Source organism: Pezoporus flaviventris, unplaced genomic scaffold (assembly GCF_033815535.1).
Source record: "Pezoporus flaviventris isolate CSIRO_AGI_PZ_B2104156 unplaced genomic scaffold, CSIRO_AGI_Pfla_v1 ptg000108l, whole genome shotgun sequence".
Taxonomy (NCBI): Eukaryota; Metazoa; Chordata; class Aves; order Psittaciformes; family Psittacidae; genus Pezoporus; species Pezoporus flaviventris.
In genome coordinates, this window is record NW_026892656.1 from 43153 (window position 1) to 55334 (window position 12182).

The 12182-nt window shown below is 43.4% G+C and overlaps 1 protein-coding gene across 1 annotated transcript in view; it reads left to right on the top strand.

Moving 5' to 3' along the window:
- The window catches only part of DMRT1 (doublesex and mab-3 related transcription factor 1), a 56781-nt gene continuing 44599 nt past the window's right edge, over nucleotides 1-12182 (top strand). The window contains exons 1-2 of the mRNA XM_061477768.1: nucleotides 1-437; nucleotides 2974-3157. Coding sequence (XP_061333752.1) covers nucleotides 153-437; nucleotides 2974-3157 — 469 coding nt within the window. The 5' untranslated portion in view covers nucleotides 1-152. The remainder of the gene's footprint in view (nucleotides 438-2973; nucleotides 3158-12182) is intronic.

Below are 12182 nucleotides of genomic sequence, written 5' to 3' on the forward strand. Positions count from 1 at the left end.
GGCTTCGCGGCCGCACCGACCAGCCGCGGGGTGGGGGGCGCGGCGGGAGGGGAGACGCCGGGCAGCTGCCGGCCGCCGAAACGCGCGGGGTGGCGGGAAGGAACGAGTCAGGGCAGAGGCGCGCCGAGCCCGGCTGCCCTGAGCCCGCCGCGATGTCCAGTGACTCCCCGTCCTTCAGCAAGCCCTCGGACGCCGCGGGGCCGGGGGACAAGGCGGGCGGCTTCGGGAAGGCGGCGGCCCTCATGGCGCCCTCCCCAGTGGATAGGGTCGCCGCCGCGGTGGGGAAGAAGCCGCCGCGTATGCCCAAGTGTGCCCGCTGCCGCAACCACGGCTACTCCTCGCCGCTGAAGGGGCACAAGCGGTTCTGCATGTGGCGGGACTGCCAGTGCAAGAAGTGCAGCCTGATCGCCGAGCGGCAGCGGGTGATGGCAGCGCAGGTGAGCCCCGCGGGGCGGCCGCCTCGGCGAGGTCTGCCTGGGCCGGGGTGGGCTGTACGCCCGGAGGGTGCCGGCGGCGGGGTCGGCTCCTCCGCGGCCGGCGGGGTCTGGCGCCCGCACGGGACAGGCGACGGGGCGGCGCGGCAGGGCCGGAGGTACCCCGCCGCATTCCTCAGTTACTGGAGTAAAATGTTTATGTATTTATTGGTTTTTAAATAAAAACAGGAGGTGCGGTGAGGGCGGGTAGGGTTAAGTCATGGTGAGGTAGTAGCGGCCGCGGCGGGCGTGTGAGGCTCACCTCGGAGCGCGCCTCACCGCTTGTCCGCGGTCCTGTCGTGCAAAACTCGGTGCTAACGTTAAATTGCCGGCTTCCAACTTGGTTTTAAGTAGATAATGAACAATCTAGCCAAATAATTGGTTAGCCAGAGTGTTTTCCAGTGGTGGTTTTAGATGCAATGTACCCGCTTTTCCTGATACGTTAGTTGAATACATCTATAAAATTACTTGTTTGTTGGTTGGTTTTTTGTTTTGTTTTGGGTTGGATTGGGTGGGTTTTATTTGTTTTTAAACGGCGTTGTTCTTGTTTTGCATAGAGCGGCTATGTAAACAGCTGTGTAGCGGGGTCTCACAACTGTCGACGTAATAGCATTCGCTAAGAAACCAAGCTGCATCCAGTTCTGTGTAGGAATAACTTTTTTGTTAGGTAGTCCGGCTGAAGCCACAACTCTTCGGGGCAGGGTAGAAGACGGCTGCGTTAGTCCTTAAGATCCGTATCTGGAAACTCTCATTAAGAGGAGTTCTGGGAGTGTAATGGCTACCGGTGTGCTTGACTTCTGGGAGGGGAGTTGGGCGTTCTCGTTCGTGCGAATAGTCCCCTTGCAGGCGAAGTGCAAGACGTTAGGACTGTGCGAGTGAAGGAGTATTAGATCCACCATCAGTTTGCAGTTAATGTGTGCTCAAAGCTTGACATCCCACATAAAATCAGTGTCTCACTGACAGACTTTAAAGCCTTTAGAAACGTTGCATTAAATTCTCCCGTACTTTTTTATTTAATTATTCAGTGCAGGTATGCTAAATGTCCTCTGAACCCACTGGGAGCTTTCATTCATTTAAATAATTCCTCCTTGACCGTTTCATGACAGCCCAGAAATTGCTGTTATATCCCAAGTTACATGCAGCTTCTCTGCCTGCTGCAAACCAAGGAATAACAAACATGGATCCTTTTGCTGCCTGCACTAGGGGAGGGAGCACAAAATGGGGTGTTCCCCACACAAGTGTCCTCTTCTGCACAGACTGTTCTGCTGCTGCCTAGCAGCGTCTATCAGGTGGTGACTGCCTCCTGCTAGTGGGTTCTGGAGGTGGACCTACTGGGGGTTTTCTCTTCCCTGCCTTGTATTTGAAAGTAGCTTTGAAAACCTCCCTAGCAAAACCTTATCTTTGTAGGAGTTACACATTGAAAGTCTGTCTTCCCCCTTCTGATATATTTCTGCAGTAAACCCCTTGGCACTGGTGGAATTTTACAGGTCAAGGTTGTTGGCTTGTGAAGTCAAAGTTACCCATGGTATTTGCAAGTCTACACCTCCTGTTTGGGATATCTCTATTGCAAGAGCTATTATTAATTTTTCTAATGGTATTTATTGCACATCTGTATTAGAAGAATGTTGCTGTTGAACACAGAAATGCAGGAAAGGCCTCTCCAAGTTACCCAGGAGAATTTCGAGCAAGAAAAGCACATAATCCCAGTCTGTAATCTGGGACAGATTTCAAAGGTTCAGATACACATGCAAATCAGTCACCTGGCAAGTTGCAGGTTAGGTATCTGTAAGGCCCCCATCATAATCTGTATACCCCCCTGGACATGTATCACAACTCGGCAGGTGTGCGAAACTGATCTGCCAGTTCAAATGAGGCAGAAGGGGTCCTCTGCATATTCAGTAAGCAAGCCAATTAACTGCAGTATGTGTGACGCTGGCTGAGATGCTTGCAGACTGGTTCCCCATGTTTGCTGTGCTTCTTCCATAGTGGCTGTCTGTCCACAGTGTACTATGCACTGAAATTTACTTGAAAGGGTAGATTTCTAGCAAAGAGCCAATGAGGAAGACAAGCAGGCTTGTACAGAGCAGTAGATTGCAGGTGTAAGCTCTCACGAAGAGCTGCTTTACATTGGTGAAGACGCACAGTGGAGTCCTGAAAACTGGTGAATTTTGCATTTTTCACAGTATGCTTTGCCCAAGAGCAACTGCATTGCGTGAGTGCAGTCAGCTTTAATACATCTTCAGGTGGTGTCACTGAAGGAAGATGTATATGGCACTAAGATTTCATAGGTTTGTTCTTGTGTGTTTGGGAGCCAAAACAGGTAGTTTTGAATAGCCTTATAACCTCCTTTATATCTTTGTCTACCCACTGGCAGTAACATCAACACCATACAGAGTACCAAAACTTAAAAACAGCCTTGAATTTGAGTCATCTGTTGTTGCCATTATAAATTGTGCTCAAGCCCCAGAACATGCACTATGTCTTATCTTCTTGTTCTCAGGTTGCGCTGAGAAGGCAGCAAGCTCAGGAAGAGGAACTGGGCATCAGTCACCCAGTGCCCCTGCCCAGTGCTCCCGAGACGTTCGTGAAGAAGAACAGTGGTGGCAGCTCTTGTCTCTTGTTGGAAAGCAGCAACCCTGCACACTCTACAAGTACATCCATGACAGCAGCTAGCACACCATCAGGTAAAGTGCTGGGAGAGCGATGGTCACTGCTGTGGGCAAGGGTTGATGCTGCTTACGCCTGCCTTTTTTCCCTCTCTGCAGCATTGGGGTTATGGAGAGTCCCTCTCCAAGAGTGGTGTTGCAATGTTGGTATGGTTAGCCAAAGGATAGAATCCAGGATAAGTCTTTCATATCTTAACTGATTATTTTTACTTCAAAATTAGTTTGGTACAGACTGGCACTGTAACTGACTTTAATAAGGTGTGTACTTGCAGGTGGACATTTATGAGCAGCTTTTCTCCTTTCTCCCAAAACGTGCTCCTTCCGCAGTTGTCTGGTTGTGTATCCTCTTGAAAACTGGAGTTTTCAGCACTATCTAGGAGCCAAGTATGTAGGTAATAGGATTGGCCCCAGCAGCAGAGATCTACCTACCTTACATGACTTTATGTGGTACTTCTGTGAGTTCTGGCCAGGTGTGATGAACTACAGAAAATGCTAGAAAGTCTGATTCTTCAGTGAGGAATACTACTTAAATATTCTGATGCTTTTGGTTTATTTATCATATAAAGATCTTTGTTAGATATGAAAATGCCACATGTGATGTGACATGAAGTTCTTGGTTTAGGTGTCAGGTTGTTTCAAGACGAGGTACTCAAAGGATTCCTGTATCATTGTTTTATCATTTTACTGGTACCCTCAACAGCAAGCAAAGCAAGAGACCATGTGAGAGCAGATGTCACAGTGTCTCAGTTTGTTAGGCAGAGGTGCTGATTTTGCAAGAGTTTACAGGAATTAAGGCAGGCAGAGAGCAAAACCGTTTGTGGTAGGAAGGTCAGCAGCTCCCTGCAAGCCCCAGGGAAACTGGTGGCTCCTGGGAATGCAGTGTCTCCTGTACAACATGCATTAAACTGGGCAAGAGATGGTTTTGACAGTGGTAATTCTGTTCCTCCTGTAAGCTTTTAGCTTCACAAGAGCAGTTTTTCTTTTGGACTCCCATCATGCAGAGCATTGTTTGCCAGCAGAGGAGTAATGTGTGAAGGAGTCACACAAATCAGACATAGTGCCAGAGAGAGTCTTTCCTCTCTGTATCCTTTTTATTGGCAGATCAGAAATACTGTGACACCTGGAGAGGCCAGAGACAATTTTTCAGATCCCTTCATGACATGCTGTTTTTGAAAAGGGGAAAAATGAATTATCATTGTCACAGTGTAGGGGTTTGTGCATTTACTATGTGAGACTTGGAAACTATCTGTACTTTGGATGGAGCATTTTCTTCCAAGCTCAAAAGCAAATTGGGAGTTTGCAAGCTATTTGGAAGGGAGCAGATCATGATCACAGGGCATTACCAGAAAAACTTCCAATCAGATTTTGCAGTTTCTGCATATTTACCCTTGTAAAAGTTTGTGGGTTACTGTGGGCCATTTAATCCTACAGAGCAACAAAAAATCGTGATCCCAGGGCATCTAAAGTAACTGCTTTTTCTTCTGTAGGGTAAGTACATCTTGTTAGGTTAACTAGTGGGTAAAAATCAGAAAAAGACTATGGTGAGGCATTTAAAACATGCCTTTCAGACATAGGCGGTTTATAAAACCTGGGTTCTTCGCTGTTCCTCATAAGACTTATTCTCCAGACCCTTCACCAGCTTAACTGCCCTTTTCTGGACCCGCTCCACAGTGTCTTTGCTGCACTGCATTCATGTTGGCCTAATTTAGAAGCATCCCATATAGGCAGGATTACTGTATGATGCTAAATGCCAGCTGCTGATCCTATGCTCTGCAGTGATCAATTTCCCATTGGCTTTGAAATGACCATTAGTAATGGTGTTATTCAAGTGCCTGTGTAGTATCACTGGTTGACAAAGTAAACATATCATTGTCAGCAGTTGTGAGTAATAAGCTTGCACTTCTTATTTCCCTTTGCTACATTTATTACGTGTGATGGAAACAAAATAGTGTTCTTTTTACATTTCTTTAAGTGGGTGCTGCTTTCACTTTGAAACTCCTTGAGGAGCAGATGGAGTTTTATCTGCTGATAAATACAGACTGTATGGGGGTCAACAGTAATAACTATGCCTAATGAATGATGGTACTGAGATCCCTTTGAACTTGCAGTGCCCTGGATGTCTCTGAAAACTATACCTTGCCTTCTTTACTCTTCTTTGCTTTTTTGGTGTTACCTTTTGCATTGACATTTTCTTTGACACCGTATTGTGATTTCAGAAATGGATGCCATGACCTTGTAGATGTTATGTTGCATAGCTAAGGAGGTACAAAAAAAAGTTGCTATAAGTGGAATAAACCATGACCTGTTCTTTTAAAGGGGGAGAAATTTTCTTTTTGAAAGGAAGCCCTTTTAAATCTTTACAGTATACTGTTACATGCTGTGAGAATTTCAGTTTTGTCAGAAAAGTCTCAGTCAGCTGATGGACAGCATGAGGAAGCTGCCATGGACGTTTTGTTGTGAGAGTGCTTAAGCATTGGAATGGTTTGCCCAGAGAGGTTGGGGAGACTCAAAACTCTGCCAGATGGTCCACAAGCAACATGACCCAGCCCTGCTGTGAGGAGTTTGGGCCAGCTAGCTTGCAGAGGTCTTTTCCAAACTAAACTTTCCTGAGAATTTGTGAAATTCCTACATTTTTTGTATTGATATTAAGTGAGCAGATTGAAATTTGAAGTTCAGCCAGCCTCAATGCTGCTCAGTATTTGCAACCCTGGGAAAGGAATCCTGACTCTTTTGGCTAAAAGCACTTTATGACTACATCTGCAGTAGATTTCAACAGAAAATTAGCATTATGAGGGTTGACAGGTGGTAGAGAGTATTGCTAGTTCAGGTGGCAGCAGCCTCAGAAGGCCTGAGCACAAGTAAGGAGAAGTAAGCAATAATTGCTTTACCAGGACGAACATGAAGGCTGCATGTCCTCAGAGTTCTTGGTGGGTCTGCAGTGGGTACTAGTCCATTATCCTGCTTATTCATTTTGCCTTTATCTCCTTGTTACTTTCTAATGATGATTTTCTTTTGCTGTACCCACTGCTACTTCTTCACCAGATTTAAGTTGCTGGCTGCCACCTGGTCCTGCCAACTCTCCTCCAATACTAAGAGCCAAGCAGCCCCATCCATTGCTTCGTGGTACTTTTCCTGAGCTTCCACCCACAGCCAAGAAATCTCTGCTCAAAGAGCATAGTCGAACATGGTTTCTTTACTGGATTATAGAGCTGGCAAAGGAACAAGTTTTGCATTCTTCACCTGTGAATAACTAATACCTTTCCATCCATGATGTTTTTCTTCAGTTGGTTGCAGTTAAAATGACAGAAGAAGAATCACATTTGCATATGCTTCTTGTAAGAGTTTGTGAGCAACCTCACTTCCCTTGCATTGTCACTATTTCCACAGCACAAGTTAGACTTTGTATTGGGAAGTCATTGCTGGAGATGGTCTTCTGCCTGTATGGCAGTTTTCTCAGTTGTTAAAATCTCTTCCAGCTGGACGAAGTAAATATTCAGAGAGTGCTTCACTTTGAGCTATTCTTCTTTGGTTTAGAATAAAACTGTCTCCTAACAGGCTTTTTTAATTTCTGAACTGTAATAGCTATGTGATGAACAAAGCACACTGCAGTGTAGTGGCCATGGCTTTGTAATTTTCAGTTCCTACTGAAATCACTTGAATTTTGCTCAGAGGTGTTTAAAAAGGCAATGCTTGAGAAGCAAGGGGGGTGTTTTTGCCTTTCTCCGCTGCTTTGGTTTTGCCGTACTTGGGAATGCTGCAAAGGAGTTTAGAGCATCTCATTATAAAAGGACATAGATAAATCTGAAAGGATAGAGGGAAGGGTGACAAAAATGATATATGGCTTGTAGAAAAGGAGACTAAGGGTGGATATAACAGTCTATAAATATTTGAGAGGTAATAATATGGAGGAGGGGGAGGGATTATTTACAGTGCTTGAGACAGCATAACAAGGAGCAACGGCTTGAAACTAAAAGACAAAATTAAATTAGACAGTAGACACTTTTTCTCCTAACTAGAAATGCAATTAGCAATGGAGTGACCTGTATAAGGACAAGGGGGTAAGTGAAGCATAATCAGGAGAGGTGTTTAAGAGTGTGTTAGATTATGATCTCAAGTGATTAATATGGGGGTAAACTCTGATCAATGTGCAGATTAAACTAGATGACAGAAATCTCCTGCAGCTTTGTCATCTCCTGTATGATTCATTGCATATGGCCATTTTTGGACTGTTAAATGAATCATAATGTTACAGGGTTCTGCATCCCTGGATAGATGTTTCCAGTTAATTCTCCAGTAGTTCTGGGGCCTGCAGCTTGCAAAGCTTGCACTTTTCCTGCTCCTCCTTTCAAGCAATATTTGTCCATCGTCTTTGCAGCTTCATGTGTGTGTATGTGTATGTGTGTACGTGTCTCTGTACTAACTGAACTAATGTCTGAAGTGCTGTAGGTGTTTATTCAGTGAGCCACAGACTGCCAAAAGTGTGATATTTCTGTTGTGCTGGTGAAGCAGGTGGCAGTTTTCGGAGTTAAGTCCAGAGTTAATGCAGAAAGTGTTTTTTTCCCTTTCAGGATTTCACTCCTGTCTGAAGCTTCAGTGGAACTTTAAATTCTAGTGTAAAAGAGATTTGGAAAACTTCAGAGAAGATTGCTTTCTTTTTCTGTGCAAGCAGTGTGCAGGGCTCATGCAGGGTCTGGGGAGAGCTTTCTGCAGTGTTACCAGGGAAGCAGGGGTGCTGCGGGACCAGCTGTGACCCACCCAGACCTGCATACTGTGAGAGAGAAGGGCTGCTCAGCCCCGGGGCTTCTCTGACCACTTTTTGGCCAGAGGGGTGGAGGTGAAAATGCACGGGCGGCTCAGCAGGTGTCTCCATTCACATTTCAGAAGAGCTTTTTTCTCCTGAAGAATTGGGAATAGATTTTGTTCCCCCCCCAAAAAAATCACCCTGGGGCTTTGCATGATCACAGCATCATTCTATGCAACTTTTCTCACACCAGGTTTGATTTCCAGACGTAGAGCTAATGATTAAGCAAGGTTCCTGCTGAGTGGTGTTTGCTGTGCTGACTGGACTTCACAGTGTACACTGTCATGGCACCCGGCTGCTTGGGCTTCTCTTCCCACCAAACGCCAGCAGGGCTGGTGGGCAGCCCCCATTGTTCTTTGTGCCCTGGAAGCTTTTCTTCCATCACACATTTGCATATGTGCATTCAAGTTTGGAGAGCTATCTGTGCCGGCTTGTGCTTTCCATTTGTCATGAACACTGAGATAAGGAATGGAGCAGGAGCAGAAGATGTACTAAGAATTTTCTATCCGTGGGCACATTATTGCACTATCTGCAGTTAAACTCTTGTTCCTTCTGTGTCCTTGAAACAGTTATTATGACTTATCTGAATGTGTGGGGCTTTGTTTTTAGAAAAGATGTGGGGAGTGAAGGAGTACTGCATGCTTCCTTAACTAATATGACTTCTTGGGTTTTCTTTTTTTTACATGCTTTTTCTTATACCTTAAATATTGCTTTCATTCACTTTATTCATCAAATAACTTCCTAATTCAGCCTGTTGGCCCATTTTCCATTTTCAGTAGATTTGTCACTTAATAACATGGCAGCTAAAGTGCAATTTTGAAGGTTTCCTTTGAAGGAATGCTTTTCATGTGCTGCTTCTAATTCCTCTTTTTTTTTTTTTTGTTATTTTTCTGTACTTTGCTAAACTTTCTCCTTAGTTTCCGTAACTGCTAGTCTAAGTCATAGTTGTGAATAGCTCAGTTACTTAAGTACAAACATCATTCATGCACTTCTCTCCTGTGTTTTGTTGAAGAGCTTGTGGAGTCAGTTAAGCGCTAAGCTTCTCTTCCTTTGTGGTGAGATTGGATGTTTAATTACTTTATGATTTAATTTTTTCTTAGTTCCTGCCAGTAGTCTTTATTCATACTATTTCTATTGTTTACAGGATAGGCCACAATTTGCTGACTTGGATGCCTATAGTTCTGGTCACAACTGAACCTCAGCTGATGTAAGCCACTGTTCTAGTTGCTATGCATTTCTCTCTGTCAGCTGTGCATGAAAAAAAAATTCATTAGTGATCGATTTGCATTTGCATGGAAGCAGATTTTATGAATGCAAATACTGTTGCATCCGTGCAGCACTGGCTTTTGTGTACTAAAGTGATGCACATGCATGTAATTTTTGCTTACTTGCCAAGACCCATGGTTCTTTACCACTCCTGATACTCATATTTTCATCATGCATTAGGCAGTTGAAAAGCCCTCCTGTTATTTCTAGTTGGTCTTTTTTAGCAACCTTTTGGATTTCTGTCATCATAGAGCTTATAACCAAGCAGGGACTCCAGCTAATTCCAACCATCATCCTACTCCCTCTATTATTTTTAGTGTAAGCCATAATGATTTTAACCCAGTTGTATTTCCTCCAAGGTCTCCTATCTCAGACACTTGTAAAGCCTTCCCTCCCTTGTAATGTTCTCTTTGATCTCTCGTTAATGACTTAAATCTCCTTACATTTAATCCACACTGAGTTTCTTTCTCCTCTCAATTTGCTTCTTTGCGCCTGCAGGTGCCTGGGCTGTTTTCTGTCACTGTCTAGAAATTTGGTTTCTTTTGTAAGTTCCTTTCTCTTTTAATTTCTTCCACTTTTTTGTTCAAAGTTGATTTTGAGTTTTGCTGCCATTGCACATTTGAGTAGCATGTTGGATGTCTGAATGCAGGGAGTTAAATGTTTGTAAATTTCTATCTCTAAGATGAAAGGTAACATGTATACATATATATATGTGCACACATAGTAGATATACTCCCAGCTGTTATACTGAAGATTGAAAATGGCACTTGTTTCTCATGCTTATAGTTTTCTGAAGCACTAATTTTTTTGGTTCTGATCCCATTAACTGTTACGCATGCTAATAATTTTAGATATGTAAATAATCCTGCTGTCTCAGTTCAGCATGGGCAAACATATGCGAGAGCATTGAAATAGTACCTTGCATCTTCACAGATACAAAGCCATGTTCAAAGATTTTGAGTGCTTTCTCTTTACTAAAGCCATTCTTTTTTTTTGCTGATATTTTTATATGTTCTCTAAAGCTGTATAATAAAGACCAGAAGTGCAAGTAAGGAAAGAATAAGCATTATCCCCGGCTCATATAAAAGGAGCAACTATTTTGCTCTAGTCACTGGCAGAAAATGTTGAAAGTGGAATTTGCTACTGTAGACATGTTATTGAGGGCCTGAAGCTTGCAGTAATTGTGGAAGTAAAAATTATTTTCTGCAAGGTTTATTCTTCAGACATACTAGAATTTTTAAGTTGCATGCTAGATGTTTGCAGCAGATCATTTTCATTAAGTTTATGCTAAATGTGAACAAAATACGCCTTCTCCAGTTCCACTGAAATTGGTGGTTATTTCAACTCAGCTGGAGCTGGATTGGGGTTGTGTGTATAACTGAAACTTACTATGCCAAGCTTCTGTCTTCTGGATGGGCTTTCTCCTTCCCTTTTTTTTTTTTCCCCTCCCAAATCACATTTTTTCTTTAAAAATCAGTGTTTTGTATGAAACTTATAATTAACTAAAAATTTTAAAATTGGGAGGATTTGGAATTTTATTAGGAGCACACATACACAGAGTTAATGGTAATTTGACCTCATGTAGAAAAAATTATATGTGAGAAAAAGAGGGGGAAATGCTTAACATTTTTTTTCTAATCTTTACTTTGAAAAAAAGGGGTGGTGACATTCTGCTTTCATTTCCAGCATTAACTGAAATCAGCATTAACTGAAATCAGCAGGATTGGATAACTTGCAGTTATGCAGTTAGTTTAATATGAAAAAACAGCAAAACCCAAACCAAACCAAACCCAACAGAAGAACTGGCTGAAAATCTCTCTGGTCCGTCAGTGCTGATTTCCACTAAGTCATTTAACACTGGAGAAATTCCTAAGGCCTGGAAAGCTAATGTCATGCCAGTATTTAAGAAAAGTGAGTGTGGTAGGATGGGTGGCTATAAATCCGTCAGCTTGACATCAGCTTTTATGAAAACAGTGGAACAGTGCACAGCAAACTGAAATGTACAGGAGGGGGAGAAATGCAGCTGTTAAAGGATGCTCATACAATGTGAATTAATGGAAATTTATTGGTAAAAGATTCTGCCAAATTAGTAATCATTATAAAAATTGCTTGACAAAGTGACATATTGATGCAATCAGATTATGTGAAGCATTTGATTTTTGTATCCCTTGACATCTTGCTTAGGAAATTGAATTGACAGAAAATCAATATTGTATGTGTTACATGGTTTTAAGAAGGATGAACCTATCTGTCTGACTGGGGAATCAACATGGTGGTTTTGTCTCACAGGGACCTGCTTTTGGCTATAAACTGTGCGATCTTCCCACTGGTATCTGGGAAGCAAGCCTGGAATTGTCACAGGTCATCTTGCTAGCTGATAGGTGCACACACTGGCAAGCAGTGCAGAAAACAATAGTGCACTGAGGGAAGGTTTGGTTGGAGGATCACTCATGGCCAAACAAGAGCCACTTTAACCCACACCAGAAGTGAAAAACAGAGGAGTATTTCCCTAGGAAACATTGTCCCTGCAGAGAAGCTCGTGTGCGCGTAGGGCACTATGCTGATTGTTGCTGGAATAGGATGACCAAGGACTGGTACAGCCCTTCCAGGCAGATCTCTGGTGATGGGAAGGAGGTTTGGTGTCTGTGGCTGAAACTGCTGAGGTGCTTGTGGGACTTCTTCCCCGGGAGCATTGTGCATACCGAAGAGTGCGCTTAAAATGGATATTGGAGAGGAGACTGTTGGTGGTTATTAAGTAGGCATGCCACATCAGGCTCTGGAGCATCACCGAACCAAAAAGCAATGGAAGGCTGGGAGAGGGCGCAAAGGAGGTATTGCATCTCTTTGCCATGTTCATACTACTCCCTGTGTTTCTCTTTATAGCTAGTGGTAGGGCTTTAGCCATGGTCTGTACCTGCACACCTACGCTTTATCTTGGAAGGGCTCAGGCAGGAGACACACAAATTATTAGAAAAC